General features: G+C 41.0%; 1 protein-coding gene across 1 annotated transcript in view; it reads left to right on the forward strand.

The window, feature by feature from the left end:
• The first annotated feature begins 18,343 nt into the window (after window positions 1-18,343).
• The window catches only part of Arsj (arylsulfatase family member J), a 50,585-nt gene continuing 41,953 nt past the window's right edge, over window positions 18,344-26,975 (forward strand). Inside the window, exon 1 of the mRNA XM_048333521.1 lies at window positions 18,344-19,708. Within this exon, the coding sequence (XP_048189478.1) occupies window positions 19,311-19,708 (398 nt within the window). The 5' untranslated portion in view covers window positions 18,344-19,310. The remainder of the gene's footprint in view (window positions 19,709-26,975) is intronic.

The following is a 26,975-nucleotide window of genomic DNA, read 5'->3' on the forward strand; positions in this document are numbered from 1 at the left end:
AATTAGTGTTAAGAGTCTTTTGGACATCTGTGGCCTGGTTGGCTTTGAACTATCATCCCCAGGTCTTAGTTTCTTATCTCTCACTGCTATTGCCAGATTAGTAATACTTTCATTATGTTGAGGGGTAATTATTATTTTGTTGTTATTTTACTTGCTCCAACAATTTCAGCAACTCTTCAGTCTCCAGAGCTATGGGGAGTGTTCTGTTTCCTAAATGTGCAACCTATACTATTTATGATGTTAAGTTTACCTTCAGGTAGAAGAAGAGACTTGCCAATGATGCTTCCCCCAACCCCCACTTCTTTCCAGCTAAGGTAACACATCCCATGGCTGAGGTTGATATTCCTAATGGAAAACTTGGTCTTTTAGAACACAGCCCTTGGCAAAGTATGCAGTAGAAACAAAGGCATGACTTGTTTTACAGTTGGCTGACTTAAGGGGGAAGGGCTTTTTATTTCAAGTTTCCACATCAATGGGAATGGAGGCCTTGTTTTGTGGTGTTTTCAGTTTGAGCTCCAGATCATTAAATGAGGAACAATATCTGCACCATGGAAAAGTTCACATTAATTTTATTTTCTGCAAACCCTCTCTAGAAAGATAAGCTAGTCTACTTGAATAAGAATTACAAAAAATAAGGACTGGGAACTCTCAGTCCAGGGGTTCAGACCTGCTTTGGCTGTCATGAGATGGCGTAGGCATCAGGAAATTCATTACCAAGCCTGCAGGGCTACTGCCCACTGCTCTGGCTAAGAAGGCAGGGATTGCCATCAAAGTGCCAATGACATCAGTGGCAGCATGGAAGGCTGCTGGAATAATGGCAGCAATAGCTGTGGCTCTCATGATAGGCACAGAGATGCTGATGTTGGCCATTCCCTCCCAATTCATCCCAGTGGCAATGGACTTGCAGCATCCCGGGTCTCTATTCCAGACACTATGCCTGCAGGCCCATCACAGGGCCCCAGCTGTTCCCACACAACAGAAGCCATTCCTAAAATGACTCCTGTGTTTGAGAAACACAGAAAAGCAAAATAATTACCAAATAACTAAACAGAAAAATATCCTTAGAGTGGGTTAAGCCCCTCTTTTCTTTATTAAGAGGCATGGATGAATAAGCTCTCTCCATCTTTTTGATAAAAATCAATGAATGAATTAATTTAAAAATCAAAGAACTAATAAAATCTCTACTTCTAATTAAAATTAATTTTACAAAGAAAACTAAAGGGTGGATAAAGGAGAAAACAGACTACAAGACTGAGTAGAAAGGGAAAGACCACGTGGTAAGTAGTAAAATATTCTATGTCATTCTAAAAGGGATTGACATTTTGCATTAAATTAATGCCAAAAAGTACGTACAGAAGAAAATCAATTTCTGTGCATGGTACTTGTTTGAAACTTGAGAAAGGAAAGCATGTACTCTCCATGAAAAAGCTTGTAACTTGGACAATGCCTAGGAACAAAGTTTACCTATGTACCCAGTGTTTTTAATGTTGTCATTTTTTGTTCTTCGCATGCGTGTTTTAACTGGAGTAGGATCAGAGCTGGTAAAAAGTGAACACCCTTTGTTAAAACTTGCCTCAATCCTCTTTTCAAAATCCAATTATCTCTGGGACCAGATTCAATGAGTTCCTTGTTTATGTTTCTAAACCGAAGTATCTATCCCACAATACAAAGCCTTAAAAGAAATTGCAACACAAAACTGTCTTTGTTGTACTAAATTCATCTAGCTATTTCCAGAAAACAAAATAGATTTAACTAATAAACACGATGCAGAAATAATAACATTCTAATAGTGTAGGAAATTCTTAACATTACTGAAAGCTATTAAAAAGTAAAATATGCTTCACAATGTAGAATAGGGATTAGAAGAAACATTTTCTTTTTTTTTCAAATTTTTATTATCAAACGGATGTACAGAGAGGTTACAGTTTCATACGTTAGGCATTGGATACATTTCTTGTACTGTTTGTTACCTCGTCCCTTACCCCCCTCCCTCCTCCCACGGGTGCATTGCACACACACACACACACACACACACACACACACACACAGAAACAGTGGCAAAGAGACAGAAAAAGACAGCGAGAGAAGGAATATATTCAACATTTCAAAATCTACCAATCTGATATTCCATGTCAGGAATAGGGAGTTTCTACCCTAATATGGGCCTCACCTAATACTAGAGATACTGATTATTCCATCAGATGTGCAAATTTGAACATGGAAATACAAGAAACAGGAATAAACAAGATCACATGATTTGTCCAAAAGTTCATAATCCTGTAGAAATATTGAAAGATTGAAATGGATTAAATGCTAGATAAATAATTAAGAGTGCATGTTTCCAAAGTTTATTCAATTCCAAGTAAATACAGAAAAAACTGAATTAACTAGATAATACAGGATATGGATGAGAAATTCAAAGAAACAGATAGAGATTGTGAAAAGAACCAAACAAAATCTTCCCAATACAAAGCTCATTCACAGAAAATGACAAATGGAAGAGATGGATTGAGAGCTTGTAGATGAAACTGATAAATGAGAACTTCAGACAGGAATTAAGAAGAAAAGAACTATGAACAAGTACTTCTAAGAGCTCCAGGATATGATTAAAAGACCAAATGTACCTGTCTTTAATTTAGAAGATGGGGGAGGGGGTGTCAAGACACAGACTAAAGTCATAGAAATGTTACACGGTGAAATAATAGTGGAAAATCTCCCCAAAACTTGGGAAAGTTATGAACATCCAAGTATGGGAGATATTGAGAACCCCAAATAAACATGACTGGAAAGAACTTCCTCACACTAAATTATAGTTAGAAATTCTAAACTATGGAACACAGACATATTGAAAACCAGGAATAAAGTATTAAATCATTTAAAAATGTGAACCCTTCAGAACAACAAATTTTTCAACAGGAACACTCTAACATGCAGGAGGGAATGTAATGATCCCCATTTCCCTTTCTTTGTCCTCTAGAAGGATTTAAAGCACAACTTCATACTTCACCCTCCTGATACAATCTGAATTTACTTCATTTCTTATTATTATTACTTTTTTCTTTATTGTCATAGTGTGATACAGAGGGGTTACAAATTCATATGAAAGGCAGTGAGTACATTTCTTGTTCTACTTGTTACCTCCTCCCTCATTTTTCCTGCACCTCCCTCCTTCCCCTTCCCCTTTCCCTCTAAAAATTGTGCAGTTGGTTTACATCAAATGGTTTTTAAGTGTTGCTTTTTGAATGGGTTGTCTTTTTGTTCTTTGTCTCTCGATTTTGGTATTCCCACTCCCTTCCCCAGTTCTAATATCTGTATTGACAGTATCCAGTGTACTCAGATGTGCTACAGTGGTAGCGATGGGGGGAGGGAGGGTAAAGCCACAGGAAGGGAGTACAGGAGAAACAAAACTAACTACACCAATCAAACAAGCAAACAGACAAGGAAAAAGGGTGGGTGGGGGGAGTAAGAGTTCACATGGCATGTTGAAAATAATTACAACAGTGGTATAACCATTGTTTCTGTATTTTGGAATTAATTTCACTTGGCATCTTCTTATGTGTTCCTATGGGTGTAGCTATTGGGATATTTTGATCTTCTACCATGACTAGCCTATTCATGTACTAGTTATTCCCTCTGAGGGACACCATAGGGTTTATGCTTCTTTGGGTCTGGGTCACTTCACTTAGTATGATTTTTTCCAAGTCCTTCCATTTCCTTATGAATGGGGCAGTGTTGTTCCTTCTGGTGGAGGCATAGAATTCCATTGTGTATATGCACCACATTTTCCTGATCCACTTGTCTACTGAGGGGCATCTTGGTTAGTTCCATGTTTTAGCAATGACGAGTTGTGCTGCGATGAGCATAGTTGTGCTGGTGGCTTTAGTGTGCTCTTGCTTGTAGTCTTTTTTTCTTGCATTTTGATGGGTTCTACTTCCAAGATCAGCATCTTAGTCCATTTGCCATCATCAATACCACAGATTGGTTAGGTCATAGAGAAAAGAGGCTCAGCTCACCTCATAGTTCCAGGAGTGTGAGAGCAATGGACTGCCATGTGGCAGTGTGAGTGGTGGTGGATTCCCCTGGGACCTGAGTCATGACACATGACTGGGGAAGAAACAGGATGCATCTTTATCTCCTCTCATCTCTCTCCTTCTTATAAAGTCACCAGGATTCAGTAATAGAGTCTTTATCTTAACGACTTTTAATCCTAACTATTTCCTAAAGCCTTTTCCTCTAAACACCACAAAAGGATTAAATTTCCATCATTTTACTCTGACATTGGGGATTAAATTTTAACACATGATGCCTCCAGGGATACAAGCCAAACCACAGCTGTGCCTATGAGCAAAAAGCTCCTTACTTTCAAACATCATCAAAGTTCACATACACAGGGGAAAGAATAATTAACCAAATTAGAATTATTTTCCATTTAATTGATTAATGTCAAATGTTCCAATCACACTACATATAAAAAGATACATAATTGTTAGTCATTTTATATTGAATGCAACTGCATGTGAGACAATTTCTTTTCCACAAAAAGATTTTGTGTGATTAAATGTGTGGTCTCATGTAACTTTGGATAAAAACTATTTAAATTTCATTGTAAAAAATTTAGGAATTCTTAAATTGATTCATATACAGAGAAAGTTATGAATGTTACACAACTAGTTTCCGTATGGTAATAAATAGGAAGAAACTTAATAAATATATGCAATTACTTCCAAAAGCTTTTAAGGGAACAATATCCTTAAATTTAAATCAGACTTTATAATAAAGATCTGAATATTCAATATACTACTAGGGACATCTGCAGGAAATATGTTTTCCTATTTATTCACACAAAATAACACAAGATAAGTCATAAGACTGTATCCTGTAATATCTTATGTTTATTAGTTATATCTTTGATATTAAAAAGGTATCATGCTATTTATAGTGATGCTTATATTATGGAACTTTCCAAGATTATTTGTCACAAAATTATTTTAATAGAAAAATATCTGTCAAGTAATATTTCAAAATATGAAGTGTTGCTTTTTAAAGTTTTTTAAAGCCTTACAAGCAAAATTAGAATGCTCTGTTTTGTACAAGAACTATGGAAAGCTATCTACATTTTTGTTTTAGTGTTGCCAAACAACAGTTTTGTTGCTTTCAGCTAATCCAGTGGCTTAAAGTTGGATTCTTTGCAAGAAAATTGCATAAAATAAACTTACTTCTGAACCAAAGACATGACCTGACATCTTTAACTACTTGCTTACACAGTGCTATGTTTTCAATTATTTTCTAAATTAAAATCTTTTGTTGTTTATTAACAATAACAAAGACATATTTTTTTTCAAAATGACTAAACACGCATGAGGTAATGAAGAAAGAAATTACAGAAGCAGAGGCAAGTGACCAGCACTATTATAGCCATTTTGACACTGTGAAAACCAAGTAACAATGCAAAGCCTGCCTTTGCTGTTCTGTGAATTGGAAAAACAATAATGGTTGTCAGCTATCACAGGGCTAATGAGCCTGGGTGGGGTCTTCCCAAGCTGCAGTAATACACTCCAGCTTGGCCTGGTTGAGTCCATACACTGCCAAAGAGACAGGCTCCAGCCACAATCTGAAACCAATCCAGATGCTTTTCAAGATGGTGCAGGGGCTTGTCCAACAAACAAATTAACAAATAAATAAATAAAGGATGTAAAGATAATACTATCTACTTGTAGGAAAAGATTAAACTAATTAATACACAGGGCACAAATAACAATGCCTGGCACCAACAAACCATTCAGTACATGTTAGAAGTACAATGAGCACTTCCTCACTTGCCATGTACTGTGCATCACACTTTTACAGTGCCACCTAGTTCTCCATTCCCAATCAGGTGTCTCCTCAAGGTGGATCATCAAGACACATAGTAAATCGAACCTTTCTGAAGCAAAATATTACAAAGAAAACAGCATAATGTTCATAGCCTAAGTGAATGTGTTATAAAACAATTTGTTGAAAATTTGGACAGTATTAGACAATTTGCTATTACTAACCATGAAATATTCCCAATGGAAGACATCCATTGAATTGAATTGTTTTCTAGGATTAGGAAGCAATAAATAAAACTGAGCTGACGAGTGGCTGAAGTAGAGCTAATGCAAAGTTGGGCAACCAGAGGAACTAATAAATTAAGAATCATTTGTAAACTTGAGCAAGGGGAACCTTTCTAGAGAGGGGATGCTCTCTGCCCCTCTTATACCAAGAAGACAACCCCAACACCCCTAGAGTTCACACTTTTAATGTCTGTGTCTGTAATATTTCCTGCACAGGTATGTCTCCAGGTCTGAATTCCTGAGTGTGGACCTCACAGACATTGCACATTTCCTGGAGCATGGGAAGACCCAGAGGGACTATTCTGAGAGGGGTGGAGAGCATTTAGACAAGTGGTCTGCAGTATCTTATTCTTCCATCCAGGGGCAGGAGCAGAGACAGAAAGAATAGCATGAGTATGAGCTGGAGACAACAAACCAACAATACATGACCTGGAACTTGGGCAAGTCCAGGAAGTCTAATCTGGAACCAGGTTTCCAGATCATTTTGGAAAAATAAAAAAGTACCTTCCAGCTCTCAGGTTAAGTGTTTCTCCTGTATCTTCCTGCACTCTCTTCCTTAATCAAAGACAGTGCAAGGTTTCTTGGGTAAAAACCAGTTGAAACTCAGGGACATTTATGAAATCACAGAAGTTACAAACAGAAGCCAATAGAGGAATTTGTTGCTGAAGATCGTAAAGAACCTAATTTATTTACTTATTTATCTGTTTAGTTTATACATGATATTGATTGATATGATATATAGTCCTCCATTTAAAAAAAATGACACAGTTCTGGAATATTAAGAGTAGGCTGAGCCTTGTTTCTAAAATTTGTATCTTGCACTTTCTAGGCTTGGCTAGTGGTCTCACATTTGAGCCAGCCCTCTCACACTGCTTTTTGGTTGAATATTTGAAGATGAAGTCCTGTGGACTTTTCTGACCCGGCTGGCTTTCAGCCTATGGATCTCAGTCACCTGTGTAGCTAGGATTCTGCGTGAGTGACTGGTACCTGGATGGACAGTAATCTTAGCTCCCTTCATTATCTCAGGAATGCAGTTGCTTAGGTTAAAATAAATGAAGTGAAAAGAAGCTGGTAAGTAAACAATGTAAAGAAAGTTGTATGTAAGAGAACATTCCCAGATTTTTAAAAAAGCATTTTGTATGGTAAATTAAAGGTTTTGCTATGCAGGGCTCAAGGCACAGGGCTCGAGGCATTCTGGGGCAGTTAGAGTTAAGCATTCCCAGCAGTTAGAGTTCTCGACCAGCTGGGCCCTAATAGGTTTACTCACAGGGCCTGCTTATCTCAGGTTCACGTGGTAAAGTGGGGTTTGCGTGGTAAAGTGGGGCCTGACTTCAAAGTCTGGCTCTTCACCCCAAGACAGAAAACCTGCATCTGAGCAGGTGAGAGGCCCCACAGGGAAAAACCACAGCTGCTCTTTTGTTAACTGAATCTGATATATCAATAAACCTGAAATATAAAGAGTGCATCTGAACCCATAGGTTGCCATTGCTGTCAAGCTACAATCCAGGGAAAATTCTTCTTACAATGGAAGCAAGTGTTGTGCTTCAAAAGTTTGCTTGCACAGGGTGGTACAGTAGGGTTTTTCAATTAATACTGCAAGATGAGCATCATCAACAATTGGGACTTGTAGATCAGGCTGCCAGATCATCCTATTTCTCCATGTCAAGCTCAGCGATCACCCCTAACACACAGCAAGGAGAAATAATAGACTTCTAGTTTGAGCCAACATAAATTTATCAGTAAGTAGTTTGTATTTTAAAAGTAATTTGCAGCAGCTGGGCATCCATGGCTCAAGCTTGCAATCTTTACTACTCAAGAGGCTGAGATTTGAGGCTCATGAAGCCAGCCTATGTCAGAAAGCCCATGAGACTTTTATCTCCAATTCACCAGTGAAAAGCCCGAAGGAGAGCTGTGATTCAAGTGGCTTGAGCTGTGGCTCAAGAAGTTCAGGGACAGCTCTAAGGCCCTGAGTTCAAGCCCCAAATGAATGCAAAAAGAAAAACAAAAGTATCTACAACCCTTCTTTAACCACCCTTCAGGGTAGAACAACAGAGCTTAGGCAGGAAATGAAGAAACTTGATGACTAAACAAAATGGCAGGATCTTGATTTGAAGAAAAGAAAGCCACATCCTGGTCTGCTGACTTTTCATAGATGACTTGTGACACAAAGCAAGGTCTGGTTGGCCTGCAGCGGCATCCGCAGCCTACAAAGAATGGAAAGCCCCAATGGCCATGGTGACTAATAGATGGGTTTAGAACTGGTTAACATACAAGTAGCACTGCACTCAGACAAAATCTTCTCCCACAGGTGCCATGACATTCTTTGTCTGACTATCTTTTTTTTTTTTTTTTTTTTTTTTGGCCAGTGGTGGGCCTTGGACTCAGGGCCTGAGCACTGTCCCTGGCTTCCTTTTTGCTCAAGGCTAGCACTCTGCCACTTGAGCCACAGCGCCGCTTCTGGCCGTTTTCTGTATATGTGGTGCTGGGGAATCGAACCTAGGGCCTCGTGTATCCGAGGCAGGCACTCTTGCCACTAGGCTATATCCCCAGCCCCGTTTGTCTGACTATCTAAGACCAAAACAACAGCACTGGATGTGGGGGAGATATTGACGAAATAACCCAGTTCTCATGAAAAACCTTCCCATATTCCAAGGATTTTTTACTTTATGTCTCATGTCTGTGGATCCCAATAAAATCTTCAAATCTGAATTTCCTCACTGCTGCCTCTATTCTTCCAGCTGCCTATTCTTCTGTCTCTAAACTGAATTTTCATTTTGCTTCCCATTAATATAACTTCTCTTTCCAAATCTTCTCAGTGTACATCCTTCAGTTCTTTCTCCAACAAAACAAAGAAACATCTGGACCCTCCCAAACCCAATAATATAGATCTCATCAAGTTTAATTCTTACATTTGTATTATTTGATGATGATCAGTTCTTTTCATATATATTCTGTATTTAGAACCTTGTTTCTTTTCCAAGCCTACTTCATTCATCAATACTTCAATACTTTAGGGCCCTCACTACGTTCATGTTTGAACTCACAAATAAGACAAAAAAAAACCTCACCCTGCTGTGCGCTACTAACCTTGGTTTCTCATATGTACCTACACACAGAAAGTGGTTCTAAAGGACACTGAGATACTTCATGTGAAACCTTAAACTTATTATTGAGTAACTCAATAAATATTACTCTCTTTGCAGTAGCATTTCTTTTACTACTTCTTGGTCTCCTGGAAGATCCAATTCAATTACATCTTCACTAGCCCCTTTTCACGCCTCAGTCTCTGTCTTTTCCTGGAAAATATAATCCACCCTATCCAGATGCCAGTGAAATTCCCCACCCCACTCTCCACCCGGAGATGCTTCTCAGAATTCAAGTTCAACTGCACAAAGTGATTTTTACCATTTATTCTCTAAACCTCTGGTTCTTTTTAAAAATATAATTTCTGCTATAAAAATATTATTTCTGCTATATTATCTAGTCTGTTTATCTCAGGCCAGAATCTAGCTATAATCAATCATTCCTTTGCCAACTTCCAATCACCAACTTCTGTTGATTTTACCACTAAATACCTTAAAAGCTCATGTGATTTTGCCATCATTTCCTTGATGACACATCAGTCACATTCTTACTGATTAGCTTTCCCCCTGGAGTGCTCATAGTGTCTGGTCCAATGGAGACATCACATCCATCCAATCTCACCATCAGTCCTCACACCACTGCCCTTTGCCACAGGGACATTGTTAGGAATCCACTCTAAAGACATCACTATAGAGGCTACATCCAGAAGTTAGTTTGCTTCTGGTGTTTTGTTAGATTGTAAGTAAATCAATCAGTGTCTTCTCAGCATATTGCCTCCAACATTTGCCCAGCTACGCTTTCATGGCCACATTTCATTGGTGGTCTTCTTGCCATCTTATACCAATCACCAAGCCAGCCCTCAGATGTTCTGACTGCAGAATTACCCACTTGCTTTCCGACTGTGCTTCCTATGTTGTTGCTTCGTGAGTGGCCGCCACCTGGCCCATTAAGAAACGGCATTGAAAGAGTTTAGATGCTTTAGAAGCCAACCCACTGGTTTTCGCCAGTCAGTGCACACAGACTCACCTACAGAGCTGTTAGTAATGCAAATGTTCAGGGCATACTTATAAATATTACTAAATATTTGTATTTCATAATTCAAATACTCATGAGTATTTTGATATTTTGCTTGAAGTCTTGAGTGGAGTAAAGAATTTTCTTAAACATCTGATCTAGACATTGCTGGCTCCTGTCAGTAATCCTAGCTCCTCAGGAGGCTGAGACCTGAGGATTGTGGTTCAAATTCAACCCTGGAAGGAAAGTCTATGAGACTTTTATCTCCAATTAACAGCCAAAGGAAAAAAAAAAAGGTCGAGCTGTGGTACAAATGGTAGAGCACCAGCCTTGAGCAAAATAATTTCAGGGACAAATGCCCAAGACCTGAGTTCAAGCCCCAGAACTGACACAAAAAATAAATAAATAAAATAAAAATCTGTAAGGGATTCCTAGGGGCAGTAGTTTAGGAACTGATAGCCTAAGTGGAAAGATAAATGGACATAATATAGAATTTTATTTATGGTTTGAGCAATAGGCACATATTTTAAAATGGAAGAAATGATTAGGTTTAGACACTAAATATTTTTGTAAGTAGCTTCAGAAAAAGACTATCTTTTTAACTCCTCCTCTCCCTCCCCCTCCCTCTCCTCCTCTCCCTTCCCCTCCACATCCTCCTACTTCTTCATACCATCCTGGGACTGGAGCTCAGAGCCTGGGCACTGTTCCTGAGCTATTTTTGCTCAAGGCTAGTGCTCTACAACTAGAGTCACAGCTCCACTTCGTGTGTGTGTGTATGTGTGTGTGTGTGTGTGTGTGTGTGTGTGTGTGTGTGTGTGTGTGTGTGTTTAATTGGAAATAAGAGTCTCATGGATTTTCTTGCCTGATCTGGCTTTGATATGATTCTCATATCTTAGCTTTCGGGGTAGCTAGGATTACAGGCATGATCCACCAGCACCTGTCCAAGAGAAGATATTTGCTGAATGAAAAAAAAAAAGTCTCATCTTTAATAGTTTAGATTTTCCAAGTTTCTAATGCCAAAACCTTGCTCCTTTTGAGCAGCTGTATATATAGTTGAAACTTAAGTACCTCTCTTGTCATTTTTTTCTTAATAACTTATTAGTTTGTATCTAACAAGTCTTCACATACACACATGTACACACATGTATACACACACAAGTGACTAAAAACTAAATCATCCTATTTGATCATATCCAGAATGTTCATGTTGCTTGTATTTGGTCATTTATTGATTCAGTGCCCAATGATGTTTAGTTCTATAGCCCAACAAAAGCTTTATTATGTGAACTCCAAGCCAAGATTACCAGATTAGGACAAACATACACTTTTTTATAATTTATTTATTAATTAAACAAATTTTTTGACAAGGTGTTGTGCAAAAGGGGTTCAGTTACATAGTAGGGTAGTATGTGCATTTCTTGTGATATTTACACCATGTTTTTCTTTTCCTTCCCTAGGTCAGGTAGACATATACAATACACAGTGTACCAAAAACATATACAGTAGCCACGTGGCCTACACCAAAGGAAATTCGCCTAGGGCTTTAAATGTAATGTCGGCAATAGGGTTTGCTTATCCTTGTCTTATATGAACCTACATACATAGCTTTTGAACTATTGTGATACACTGAGAGGTCAATTTTTGACCTTTATATGTTGAGTAATTGGTTTTAGTTACATAATGTAGGGTCGCTGACCCAAACCTGTGGGCAATACCATTTGAGAAGAAGTTTTTGGTTTCACAGACATGGTCTCTACTGTCTCCCCCTCCCCCCACCTTAACAGTAATATATCAAGGAGATCATGCCCCTTTGTTTTCTGTGTTCTAGGCTTGTCTCGCTCAACATTATTTGTTCAAGTTCTGACCATTTCCCTGCGAATACCAATATTTCACCATTTCTAATCGCTATGTAGTACTCCATTGTGTATAGGTACCATATTTTTTTGATCCATTCATCTGTGGAGGGGCATGTGGGTTGTTTCCATATTTTGGCTATTGTGAATTGTGCAGCGATAAACATGGAAGTGCAGATGTCTTTTTGATATCTTGAGGCCTGTTGTTCAGGATAGATGCCTAGGAGTGGTATGGCTGGGTCATAAGGTAGGTCTATGTTGAGCTTTGTGAGGAACCTCCATACTGTTCTCCAAAGTGGTTGTACTAATTTGCACTCCCACCAACAATGGAGAAGGGTTCCTCTTTCCCCACACCCCCTCCAGCATTTGTTGTTGCCTGAGTTCAAAGTATAGGCCATTCTAACTGGAGTGAGGTAGTATCTCAGGGTTCTTTTTATTTGCATTTCCTTTACTGACAGGAATGTTGAACATTCCTCATATGTGTCTTTGCCATTTTTATCTCTTCTCTTGTGAAGTCTCTCTTTAGCTCCTTTGCCTATTTCCTAATTGGTTTACTGGGCTTGGAGGGGCTTAGTTTTTTGAGTTCTCTGTAGATGACAGATATTAGGCCTTTGTCTGTTGCTGTGCTGGTAAAGATCCTTTCCCATATGGTTGGCTGTCTTTCTAGTTTGGTGGCTATGTCCTTAGCTGTGCAGAAACTTTTTATTTTGTAGTAGTCCCATTTGTCGAGTCTCTCCCCTATCTGTTGTGCCCCTGGGACTCTATTCAGGAAGTTCCTTCCTGTGCCTATAAGTTCCAGCGTCTTTCCTACTCTGTCCTTCAGTAGTTTCAAGGATTCAGGTCTGATCAAACATATACTTTTGAGCATGTTCATTAATTAAAGTTCATGTCATTCCATACTTATAAACAGAATCAAAAAGAGAAATTGGATTTAAATCTTTTATGAAGTCTATAAAATCTAGTGAAGTGCCAGACTTTGAAGTCAGGCCCCACTTTACCACGTGAACCCCACTTTACCACGTGAACCTGAGATAAGCAGGCCCTGCGAGCAGACCCAGGACAAGCCCATTCGGGCCCAGTCGGTCTACCGCTGGGAATGCTTAACTCTAACCACCCCTAGAATTGAACCCTGAGCCAATCAGATTTGTACCTGTATCCTAATCTTGCTTGCTTGAACATCTGATTGTTGTAACTTTGTTTTTTGCCTTTATAAGCCCTTATAAGCCCTGTATAATCACAGCTCGAGGCTCCCTCCTAATTTCCGCTGTGTTGGTGGGTAGGACGAGGCCCGAGTTGCAGCTCGCTTAAATAAAGCCTTGCCTTGCTTTTGCATTTTGGAATGTCTGAGTCTCGGTGGTCTTCTTGGTGGTGGTTTCGCGACTTAGCACAACACTAGGATTGGAAGTTTTCTCATGTTTTAAACCTACATTTTTTGAAGAATCTGTATTTTACTCAATCATCTGTGGACCAGTTAAGTTTAAAATAAACACCTATAGAAGAAAGGGAAATAGCCTGACAGTCAAGATGGTTTCATAGTCATCTTTTTAAAATTTAATTTGTGTATACAATTTGTAAGTTCAAGCAACTCTACCCCTGCATACTGTGAGAACTCAGGGAAATGTCACTTTTATAGTGGGATATCACATGAATGTCTTAAAGAAATTCTGCTCAGTTACTCATCTTACCAGCTGTAAAGTATCTGTGTGTGTCTCTCTCTATATTCACTGATGGACGCTTCATACATAGCCCTCTACTCCAGCCTCCACTCCCAGCCTCCACACCTAGTAAACCTTTGTTTTTCCCCAGGAATCTTCAGGATCTCTTGTGATGGCTTATTCTAATTGTAAATTTATGGTAGTGACCATCTTCCGAATATACTCTCTCATTCACTTTTGCATTATCCATTCCAAAGAAGTCTATTTTGGGGTCTCAATCCTGATTTTGTTTCACATTCATTCTTTTTATAAGAAAGTCTGTTTTTTTTCTCTCAAATTTTTATTATCAAACTGACGTACAGAGAGGTTACAGTATCATACGTTGGGCATTGGATACATTTAAGAAAGTCTGTTTTTGTTCTTTGTGAATCAAGTTGTTCCTTTAATGTTGCATGCCCATTCTAAAATTACAGCATTGTGTCTTTCAATGTGAGAATATCCAAACTAATAAAACTAAAGATGAACTTCTGTAAGGATTCCTGAATCCTGCACACCAAAACTTTCATTCTAAGGTCAGAAAGGGAAGGACCATTGAACTGTAGAGTTGTTTAAATATCAAACTTCATGAGGAAGGTAAAACTATTGCTCAGAGAGCATGAAAGCCTATCCTATGAAATGCAAAGTTTATATGCTTATGATTTGTGTGTGTGTGTGTGTGTGTGTGTGTGTGTGTGTGTGTGTGTGTACAGCAAAGTACAGGACATGTAATAGCTGTAATAGGGAGGCCAGATCTGCCCAGTGCCATCATTAACTGTGGAGGGACTTCAGGTTGACTCCAGCTCAGATAAGAGCAGAAGCCAACTCCATCTCCACTAAGCCCTCTCCCACCCTATTCAGGGAAGCTCCCCTTTACTATGTTAAGTTATGTAGATTGACTACCTGAGGCCTGGGAGCTTCAAGGGAACCTGCTATGAGTAGGCTTAAAATGATAGGTTAGTTCAAATAGATAGGATAGGTTAGTTCAAATAGATATTATGAGACAGACTGTAACTCTATTGGCCACCTGCGTGCAGCCTAGCATGCTCTGTAAGTGTTGTATCTTCATTGGTCACCTGCATGTGACAAGTTTGTCTGTGATGTTTGCCTTATAACCAGGCTGAAAGGCCACACGGACAGGCGGTCCCAGCTCCGGGCTGCACAGGTATACACGGTTCCAGCTCCCGAGTCTGGGCCCTGATCCTGCACATGTGGTAGGCAGTTTCAGCTCCCGAGTCTGGGCTGCGACCAAGGCCGGTCAGTTCACTTTTTGTTCACTTTTTACTTCCCCAAGAAATCTGTCTTTTTGTCATCTTATAGCTGGAGACTGTGTGGTGGACTCTTGGGGGAACCAGGAATCCCCTCCTTTGGGGGGACCCCGTTTCATTGTAGCGAACCCCCACTCTTCAATAGCCTCTGGTTTCATTCTCCATAACTTTCTCAGAGGTATGGAAGTAGCCACAACATATTATGGAAAGGACCCTGGCAGATTTTGAATTTCCTTTTTGAATCACATTTCATTTGGTCTATTGTGGCATGATCATTCTTGGTTTTGGGTCTTGGAATCACTGTAAACAATTCTTGGACTCCTTTCATAACAGTCTTTAAAAAAAATTGGCTGTACTACAAATTCAATTCAAGGCCTTTCACTTGCTAGACAGGCCCTTTCTACTTCCTTAGCCATACCTTCAACCCCTTTATTGCTTTATTTTTCAAATAACGTCTTACATTTATGCCTAGGCCAATCTGGAACTCAATCTTCTTATTTATGCTTCCTGCATGACTGGGACAACAGGTATGAGCTACTGAACCCATTTTTTTTCCCATTAGTTGAGAAGGAGGTTCTCTGGAACTTTTGGCTTGTGCTGGCCTCAAGTCATATCCCTTCTGATCTCTACCTCCCAAGTAGTTAGGATTAATGGTGAGGGCCACTTTGCCAATTCAGAAATGGCCTCTCACCCTTGTTCTGCTTTTATAAGCTGAGTGGGCAGGATAGAATCCTAGTTCTGCCAGTTCTGTACTTTCTGAACTTTATGACTGGGATAGATTATAAAGTTCATTTGTAGGAAGACTTAACTTTTGAAGTGGAGGATCGTTAAGTCAGATACATTCCTAAGTCTACATTTTCTGCCAAAAGAAGATAATGAGCAAAATAACTTCCCCTTAGTTTAATGTTCACTCCTCCAACTATTTAATCCATTAATGACACTCAGGAAAGTCAGGTTTCTTTTCTTTTTTTTTAATAGCTGAATGACATAATGTGAAAAAATTGAAATGATCAGGAACATGGCAGGAATATTACAGAAAACAATGCAGACAAATCAGGTCTCTTAATTTCAATTTTTTCCCCTTTTCTTGGAAGTAATTATTGAAGTTTGGGAGTGAATCTAGCATTAGCTCAGCTCTGAGAGTGCTAGGTAGAAGAATACCTGAGTTCAGCAAAGAAGGAAAGGAGATAATATATATAAAACACTATATTAATACTATAAAGAATGTGTGAGTGTGTGCATAGAAAGTATGGTGGCCAGCACAGGGAAAATATTCTACAAATGTTGACTGGATATTTTTTTATTTGCTTGAACTTTAAACAGGAGCTGTCTCTGTGTCACAGAGCCATTTCCTATTCAATGTGACCTACCAAGCTTCCTCCACCCTAAGGCATGTCCATTGATCTGTTTGCAGCTTTTTCACACCAGCATCCCATTAGGCCCCATAAGCCCTCAATACTCAGGAATGTTATTAGCTATTTGGACATTTAAGCTCATACAGTTGATGCATTCATATTTCTGAAAATGTCTTCTGAAGGTGACCATCACACCTCAGATCAATCGTCAGGGCTGCAGGGAAAGACAGAAGCAGAGAGAAAGCCAATATTTCATCAGATGTGGTCTAGGGATCTCATAGGAACCTTAGCAAAGAGAAAAGATTCAAACTAATTAGCCCAAGTAAACCTAGATTAATGTTTTATTTTTATTGAAAGATAATTGCATGTTACATAGAAAGGGTGAGGGTGCTGGCGGCTCCTGCCAGCATCCCCAGCTCCTGCAGAGGCTGAGTGCCAGGAGATTAGAGGCCAATCCATGCACAACAGTTCCAGAGACCCTACCCAAATAATAACCAGCAGAAAAACAGGTTTGGGTATGGCTAAAGTGGTAGAGTGCAAGCAAAAGGCCCCGAATTCAAACCCCAGTATGGGGGTGGGGTGTAGGAAGGGGGAAAAATAGTATCTCAGTGACTCCTGGGCAATGATTGTCTCTTTTTTAGAGGTAATGTAAATCCATTTCCTGCCTCTAAGCAGTGCTTTAAAACAGTACAATTCCAGTAAAAATAGGTGTATTTTCCCCAAGGAAGACAAGCTTACAAAGGTTTTATAAAAATGAGAGGGAAGAGGGTATGGAGAGGCAAAAAGGGAATAGGAAAAAAAAAAAAGGAAAAGGTAATGTGGGATAGGAAGGGGAAGGGAGGCTAAGGTGGGGCAGGAGAAGGGAAAGAAAGGCAGGGGAGGGCTGGGGAGGGAGGAAAGGGCAAGGGAGGGGTGGGAAGGGAAGGAAAGGGTGAAAAGGAAAGGGTGGGAAGGGAAGGGAAGGCAATCTCTGCAGATCACAGGAGAGGCCATGATTTCTTCTGTGTAATGATGCCTACCAACTTCGTGGTTGTGAAATGTGTAATTCCTCTTCCTGTCCACATTCTCCACCGGAGAAGCCTGTGGTAAATTTCTAGAGAGGAAACCAGAAGCCAGCACTTTTCATGTCTTAGGAAGAAGTGTAAGTCAGGGTAAAAAAGACAAACAACTACAAAAGCAGTACTTGCAAAACTGTTTGGTGAAAGTGAACTGAACACCTCAGGTGGGGAAAGGGAAATGGGGAGGAGAGAGGGGGGTATGAGGGACAAGGCAACAAACAGTACAAGAAATGTATCCAATGCCTAATGTATGAAACTGTAACCTCTCTGTACATCAGTTTGATAATAAAAATTAAAAAGAAAAACAGTCCACCTGTTGGTAGAAGAAAGTCAACCATACAATTTATACTGTGACGGTGAAAGAAAGAAAGAAAGAAAGAAAGAAAGAAAGAAAGAGAGAGAGAGAAAGAAAGAAAGAAAGAAAGAAAGAAAGAAAGAAAGAAAGAAAGAAAGAAAGAAAGAAAGAAAGGAAGGAAGGAAGGAAGGAAGGAAGGAAAGGAAAGAGGAGGGAGGGAGGGAAGGAGGAAGGAAGGAGGGAAGGAAGGAAGGGAGGGAGGGAGGGAGGGAGGAAGGAAGGAAGGAAGGAAGGAAGGAAGGAAGGAAGGAAGGAAGGAAGGAAGGAAGGAAGGAAGGAAAAGGATCAGGAGAAGACAAGGTTATAGTGGAAGGGAGACTGATAGTAAACTGCAGAAGATGAGTAAAGAATGTGGCATGCGCTTTGCTGATTTTCTCGCTCTTCTCAAGGCATCCAGAAGTTTGCCGAAGTTCCAGAACAGGCCAGACGACCCCCGCCCCCCCCCCCCCCCCCACACACACACCGCGTTCCTAGGCAGCGCAGCCTCCTCCTCTTTCCTTCTCACCCCTCTGTCCCTGCTGGATCTTGGGATGAAGGAAGGCGGCAGAGGCGACACGGGGTGTGGGTAGCTGTGCCCTGGAGCTGTTCCCCGAGTGGGTCGTGAGGCTCGGACGGTGTGCTGCCTCTCTTCCCTCATCCACGCCAAAGTCAAGACTAAGCCTGCGGCCAGCCTCCCTCCCGCGTCCGGGGCACAGAGGCTGCGAGAGCCGGGCTGTGATTCACCGGCGGGAAGCGAGGGAGGAGGCGCGCGAACTCCAGAGCCAGAACTCAGTAAGTTGGCCCAGCATAGGCGCCTAGCCTGCAGCGCCGGGGCGGTGGTGCACGGCCTCGTGGGCTCGGCGCGGACTGGGGGACCTGGCCTGGGATCCCCATGTGCTTCAACCCCGCTAGGGGACAAAGAATCGCGGCCGGCCACTCTGCCGAGAAAGAGGAGACCCTCCATAGCGGGGGTCCAGGAAGCGGCTGCGCCGCCCGGAGAGGGCTTGGAGCCCGGTGAACGCCCAGGAGAGCGTCTGCCCCCCGCGGGTAGGTGATCGGGCAGCGGCAAGCGGGGTTCCGGGCTGTGTGGCCGCGGGGAGGAGCGCCCCACGCCGCGAGCCGCTTCCGGAGCGGTCCAGGTGTTGGCACCCCTGGCCCCGGCGCTCCGGGCGCGCGCCCCGCATCACTGCCCGCGGTGACTCTGGGTTTGCTTGATTTCCTTTTCCTTTCTCCCCGGAGAACTTTTGGATGGAGATAGCAACTTTTTGGTTTTCAATGGAAACAGCTCGTGGGAAGCGAGAGAAAGAAAAAGTGAAAGCAGACAGCCGAGCCGCTTCTGCTGATTTCGCCACCTCGGATGCTTTTCGCCGGCACTTCTAGAAGCCTGGCGTGGCGGGGCTGGCTGGGCGCGGGGAGGCGGCCCGGATTCCTTTCCAGGTGGAGACCGCCCCCTCCCCTCCTGCTTCTGGACCAGCCCTTCGCATGCACGCAAGTGTGCGCGGGCGCAAGTGCAGAGTGCGAGGTTCTGCGCGGGGCGTCGCTGCCAGCACCCGAATAAATGGCCCCCAGGGGCTGCGTGGGGCCTCCACCTCCGCCACCTGGGAGGGCCTGGGTCTGGCCCGGGAAGGTGTTAGCTATGGGTGCCCTAGCTGGCTTCTGGGTGCTCAGCCTCCTCACCTATGGATACCTGTCCTGGGGCCAGGGCTTAGAAGAGGAGGAAGAAGGGGCCTTGCGAGCTCAAGCCGGAGAGGGCCTGGAGCCCCACACCCCGGCCACCTCCCAGCCCCACATCATTTTCATCTTGGCGGATGATCAGGGATTTCGGGATGTGGGTTACCACGGATCGGAGATCAAGACGCCCACTCTGGACAAGCTGGCTGCCGAAGGAGTTAAACTGGAGAACTACTATGTCCAGCCCATTTGTACACCATCCAGGAGTCAATTTATTACTGGAAAGTAAGCGTTCCTACTTTATTTTCATTCCTCAGACAAAAGGCATTTAAGATTAGCTCTTAATTTGAGAGTAACTGAAAGTATGGTGAACAGTTGAATGAATGCATTAATGAATGAATGATGTATTGCATGGAATGATGGTATAAAAATGGATTGCCCGTCAACAATTTTGCCAATCTAATTACTCCTCTAGCAGTTTTGTTTTGCTTATACTGTGAGCCAGTTGTAAGCTTTTGAATAAGGTCAGGACAAGTATTGTTAATTCACCAACCAGAGAACGGAAAACACCTTTCTTTCCCATCTCAAAATTATTCTGATCCTTGAGCATGCTCATATTTTTGTTTCTAATGTCATGTTAGAAATTACACTCATCATCACTGATTAAAACATAAATAAGTAGCCAGGTACCCATGGCTCATGCCTATTATCCTTAAGATTCTGAGATCAGAGGAACCCTATTTGAAGCCAGCCATCCTGCCCAGGAAAGTTTGTGATGATCTTACCTCCAACTGACTCCCACAAAGCTTGAAATATATCTGTGGCTCAAGTGTAGAACACTAGCCTTGAACAAAAGGAGTTAAGGGAGACAGCACCCATGTCCTGAGTTCAAGTCCCAGTATCAGCACACATACACACACACACACACACACATACACACACACACACCAAAATGACTAAATCTAGAATTAAATGACCAAAGCAACAAGTCATCACAGACAGAAAAGTGGCCACAAAAACAAATAGTAGCTAATGTAAAATATGACCATGTGGATCTTTGGCGAGCGATTTTTTTTGTGGTATAACTAATGAGGCCATATATTTAATTAAGAAAGTAGTTCTCAGAGTGCAAACTTCATCGCAAGCTCCCCCCCCCACTTTTTTTTGCATGTCTGAAAAATGTCTGCATGATTAACATGATTTAGATTATTTGGATGGTTATCTGTTTTTTAAATTATAGTCTCTTTGCTTATTAGATGTTCCTATGTCTTTATAGTTTAAACCATTCGATCAAAATATAGGTGGATGTGACTAGTTGTATTGTGCAAATACATACCGGCATGAGATAAAGCAGGACAGCCAAAGGTCAAGCTCCTCCTGGACTGAGACACAGGAGAAGCCTTGATAGGTTCACCCTAAGTATCTTGTGACTCCTTTACAGTACAGGGAGCCCTTGCTTCAGTGAAGTTGCTCTTGGAATTGGATTCTAGAAGAGTAGCCAGTATCCACTGGAAAAATAAAGACTACAGTCATTTGTAGGAATCTCTGCTTTGCAGAGACTTTTGCTTATAACAGAATTTCCACTGCCTAGCAAACTGTCAAAATTTAAAATCACTGCCAGAGAAAAGAAATATCTCTCCTTAGAAAGAGGATGGGGAAGGTTAGAGATTTCCCTGTCCCTTAGAGTCAAAGTAAAAGTTGACCATGTCATTGTAAAGTCAAGGGCATTTGCTATTCATGGAGGAGCAGAACGTTGGCTGAGAAACAAGAAATACATCTGGTGTCCTGAGCATCAAGTCGCTCCAGTGTGATCCTGACCACCTTTACACTTGGCTCACGATGGAAATATGTCATAAAGCAGTTTCAACTAACTTGCAGAAGTCCAATTTGCACAGATGGCCAGCAAGTAGTTGAAAAATATGTAATTGAATCATATGAACTTATCACACTGAAGTGTATGCTCAAAGCTTTTCACCCAGCAAGAAAATATACATCTTGTACTTAGATTTTGTCTTTTAGCCTTTTATTTGGAAACCTAATTAGGTGGAACAAAGTCTAAGCTGAAAAAAAATTCTCATTTTTCTCTGTGGTCAAAAGATGGTTCTTTTATGCTTTCAATGCGATTAAACATTTGATGAGAAAATTTCATTTCACTTCATTAGTAAAGTGTTCTATTCAATGAAAAGTTTTATAACTGCTTTGTAGGTAGAAAAGTTCAAATAGCTACTAGTATGGTTTGATTTAAACTTCTTGTAGTTCTCTGTTTAGGTAAACGCTGGAAATTTTTTTATGTAAAAGGAAAATGAGGGTCTTTTTTCATGCTGGTGATTTTTCTATTTAAAAGCCACTAATGTTTTAAGAAAAAAAATGCCTATTAATATTAGATATAAACTGAAACATAATAATGTTCAATGCAGTATATGCACGCTTACATAAACTCAAAATGTGTTACATATTTTAAACAATTTGCTTTAGCATGTGAAAGCTCTTAAAAAACATAAAAGCATCAATAAAACTGTAGTTGGAAAGGCTAGTTTGGGGGTTATTATTAATAACACAGGACCCGTGAATATGGTCACTTCCTCTACAAGAGTACATGCCTATGCTTCCTGTGGCCAGCTTTGGTAAGAACTTCCAAGTAGTTCCCAAAGTGATGCATTAAGTTCACACTACCATTATTTGTGAAAAACTCTGTCTTTACCAACATATGGTAATGTCTTTTCTCATTTTAGTCTTTCTAGGGGTTATGCACTGGCACACCATCTTGTTAAAATTTTCATTTCCTAAACACCTAGTGAAACTGAATGTTTCATAAGGATTGTTTATTGAGGTCTTTTCTTTGCCTATTTTCCTCTTTAAGGATTGTTTCCTCCTTTTTGATTAGTACTAATTACTTATATATTCTGTATCTTTGTCAGAAATGTGTATCACAGGGCTGGGGATATGGCCTAGTGGCAAGAGTGCTTGCCGTGTATACATGAGGCCCTGGGTTCAATTCCCCAGCACCACATATACAGAAAATGGCCAGAAGTGGCGCTGTGGCTCAAGTGGCAGAGTGCTAACCTTGAGCAAAAAGAAGCCAGGGACAGTGCTCAGGCCCTGAGTCCAAGCCCCAGGACTGGCCAAAAAATAAAAAATAAAAAAAAAATTTAAAAAAAGTCTACATGAAGATCAACAACCTTGAAAAAAAAAAGAAATATGTATTACAGATTTCTTCCAATCTGGCTTGCTTTATCACTCTCTTAGTAGTGGTTTTTGATGACTAGTTTTAATTTTACAGTAATCCAATTTCCATTCTTCTTTTTATGTCCCATTTAAGATATTCATGCCAACATTGTGGTGAATATATATTTCCCCAAGTGTTTTATTACTTTATTTTTTTATATTTAGGTCTACAATTAATTTATTAGTTTTGGTCTGTTGTAAATCAGAATTCAGGATGATTTTTTTCCATTGTGTGTGCACACTGCTACTAAAACAACAATGCCATATTGTCTACCATATTGTCAACTTCTTTAGAAATTGGGTGAATGGACTCTTGGTCTGCTCTTGGACTCCATTGTTTCATACTCTATCCTTATGCCAACATCGTATTTTCTTACTATAGCTTCATAGTAAATATTGATATTTAGCGAGAGTCTACCTGTTTGTTCCTCAAAATTTCCTTGGTTATTCTATACCAATTTGCTCACAATAATAGGAAAGGAAAGGAAGAATACATGGAAGATGCAAATAGACTGGGTGAGCTGATTGGAGGAACATGACATAGTTCTCTTTTGAATTATTCTACTTTGTGAGTAATACAAACATGAGATCACCAGCTTAGAATGAGAATATGGAGATGTAAAAGATATCAAGTGGAAAAAGTGGGAAATGTGGGTGCTTGTTTCTTATTCCTGAAATCTTACCTACTCAGAAGCCTAATATCTGAGGATGGTAGTTCAAAGTCACCCCAGGCAGAAATTTCCATGAGACTTATCTCCAATTAACAGGTTAAAAAAAACCCAAACAAACAAAAACAAAAAACAGCAAGCAAAAGTGACAGGCACTGAGTTCAAGCCCTAATACCAGCACTTGAATCAGATAAAACATAGAGAAATGAATTAGTTTCTTAGTCTTAAGTGGGTTTTCATACATACACACTCTATGTCTTAGCTAAGCCAGTACTAAAACAGAATAAAATTTGATCGAAAACACCAAGCCATCTATAATGTTACTTTTATATGTCTCTGCTTTTCATCAGCTTATCATCTGCATGTTTAGCAGTTCATCCCTGTGAAAGTGGATAGCACAAATAAAACTCTGGTCCAAAAGTAAAGAAAAAATAATAGTATGAAATGAATCTGGGGTAGAAGGAACAGACAAGATGGGGAGACTGATGGGAAGGGTGATTCTGATCAGGAAGCAAGGAACACTCAAATGAACATGTTGAATTGTAACCCCCTTATGCAACCATTTGAGGTTCAGAAAGAAAATGTTTTTCTAGGGCTGGGAATATGGCCTAGTGGCAATAGTGTTTGCCTCGTATACATGAAGCCCTGGGTTTGATTCCTCAGCACCACATATTTAGAAAAGGCCAGAAGTGGTGCTGTGGCTCAAGTGGCAGAATGCTAGCCTTGAGCAAAAAGAAGCCAGGGACAGTGCTCAGGCCCTGAGTCCAAGCCCCAGGACTGGCAAAAAGAAAAAAAGAAAGTGTTTTTCTAGGGGAGTGAGAAAGTGAACAGAATAAAGAAATGCAGGAAAGATGCTGAGAAATAATTAAAACCTACTGTCTAGAGATTTGAGCTCATACATTTTTCAGACATAGTCATCGTTGGTTAATGTTTCTCCTGCCATGCTGAGTTGCTTGGGCACAATGAAGCCTAGTGGAAGGGGTGGGTTTAGGTCAGTCTGATCATTTCCCAGATGAGTAGAATGGTGGATCAGATAGATAGACTATGAGTGTGACAAGACAAAAAGGAAGAGAGAGTATGTGTGTGTATGTACGTGCGTGCGTGTGAGTTAATGCATGTGTGCGTGTGCGTGTGTTGTGTGTATACACGTGCATGTGTGTGTGTTGTTCTGGGGGCAACAGACTGGCTCCCTTCATGGGGTTGTGGTTGGGTGGGGGAGAGAAAACAGTGAATTTGGAAAGCTGAAAAGATAGCTGATAGCAATTAGGTGAGCTTAAGTCCAACATTTTGTTAAGTCCTTTAAGGTGAGGTAGAGGAAAGCATCTTTGAGAATGATGCAAGATATTAGGACAAGGTGATCGGGGAATCATTTCTGTGGGGTGGAAGCCCCCACTGCAAAGTAGCAGTAAAGAGGAAAGTAATCCATACTGAGATTGTCAATGAATGAACGACTAGGAGAGGAGCCTGCAATTCGGGAATTCAGTCTTGAGATACAGAGAAGCCACATTTTAAGAGGTTGAATCAGGAATCTTTATTGGAAATCAAGTGGCTGCAGGTGGATACATGTCCCCAAGGAACTTGCAGCTTCAAATACACTTAACATTGTTAGAAAACTAAGCCATGAGGATAGTAAAGAAAGGAAAAAGTAGAAAAACAATCTCAACAATCCTGATCAACTCTAATGGAAAGATGAGGAGGGACGCCATAGTGACATGAGGAAAGTCAAGAGACACAAGGCATGGTGCAAAATGTCAGCTGAGCTGGTAAGAGCCTAAATAAGGTCATGGTCCGGGGGCAGAGTCACAGGGAGCTCAAGGGTCTCAAGAATTCATGGCACAGGACTGGCAGGACCAGTAACCTATGGTCCAAGTCTCTGCCCCAGCCTCTAGAAACTCAGGCATGCTAATCACTTCAGGGGGCCGGGGGGCAGGGAGGGCTTCACCTTTGTCCACCAAGAAGGCAAGATGGCGCCAGTTATACCCAATTCCCTATCACCCATCATGTTGCCAAGATGACACCAGTTAGATGCAATATCCTTGTTTCAAAGGAATCCAAGAGGAAAAATACCAAATCTATCTGATTGCTTTACTTTTTTACAGCAACTGAGTTTTCAGAGGGAGTCAGTAGTGAAACTGTGTAGAAATGCCAGTGAGGAACCAAGCAGACACTACTCTCACCTCCAGACTCTATGACAACTGGGGTGTGTATAAAAGCCCCCCCCCACCCTGCACACACACACACACACACACACACACACACACACACACACACAAATGATGAATATGGCAGCAATAGCCAACAACCAAGGAGAGCAAAATGGTAGAGGAAAGAGATGAAGTCAAAGGAGATTTTCTAAATATCAGACTTTCAAGAACAGAAAGCTTGTTGGAAATGGTTGGGGAGCGAGCATAGGAGTGCTGAAAGTGAGTAGAGAACATGGAAACAAAGTTTAGAATGGGAATGGAAAAAGTTTTTTGGGATGGTGAAGATGTAAATAAATAGTGTGGAAGGCATAGGTTTATTGCCTAGAAGCTCTTTCAGGAAATAGAAAGGAGTTGATGTTTTTATGTTCACCTTTCTCTGGAGCTTGATTGAGTCAGGCTTCCCACAATCCATCCTGCAGCTGATGTAGCCACACTGTGTGCAGCCAGGGGTGCAGTCAGAAGCTCCAGGGGCATAGCGTGGTCCAGGAAGATAAAGATGCAGATAGTACTTCTGTGTTCTGCAGAGCATTGCCAAGGCATAGAAATATGAATGCCCATCATTTACAACTGTGCTATTGAGGAAAACCCTGAAACAGAAAGTGAATTCTTTGGCCCTCTGTCACAGAAGACTCAGGAGTGCCTAGAGCAGTTGCCCTGTACATTTTATGAGCATTTCAGCTTAGAGTCTAAGCTACTTGCTTTATTGAAGGCCTGGTTTTAAGTTGTATTCTATACCCAAATGGTACTCAGTAAGTATCAGTTGCTGATACACAGAAGAGCTTACTCGTCACCTTCACAAATACTTGGAGAAATGTAAACGTTTATGGTAAGATGTTCAGAAGAATAAGAATTTCTTTCAAGCCTTACTTTTCTTTTGGAAAACAAATGCAACAAATGAAAACGTGGTGGGAGGAGTTTTAAAACCCCACAGAGGGGGCTGGGGAGATAGCCTAGTGGCAAGAGTGCCTGCCTCGGATACACGAGGCCCTAGGTTCGATTCCCCAGCACCACATATACAGAAAACGGCCAGAAGCGGCGCTGTGGCTCAAGTGGCAGAGTGCTAGCCTTGAGCGGGAAGAAGCCAGGGACAGTGCTCAGGCCCTGAGTCCAAGCCCCAGGACTGGCCCCCCCCCCAAAAAAAAAAACCCCACAGAGGCCTGGAATGCCTCAATAGTTAAAACCCTTGGCCTATTCTTGTTTAATCTTGTGAGCTTTCTAGTAAGAAAATCATGGTCAAATAAACACTGAGCATACCTTGATGATCAAAGTAATTACTTTGAAACAAGTCTTTCTTAAAAGACATCCTTTGATGTGAATCTCTATTCAGGTAGTATTCAGTCCCTTCATAGAGGTTCTGCAAGGGGAAATTCATTCAGATCAAGAGGCCATGCAGACCTGGTTTCCTTCGGTGACCCTTGACAGAGCTGAAAGATGGGAGGACTCCTGCTTTTCATG

Source organism: Perognathus longimembris, chromosome 24 (assembly GCF_023159225.1).
Source record: "Perognathus longimembris pacificus isolate PPM17 chromosome 24, ASM2315922v1, whole genome shotgun sequence".
NCBI lineage: Eukaryota > Metazoa > Chordata > Mammalia > Rodentia > Heteromyidae > Perognathus > Perognathus longimembris.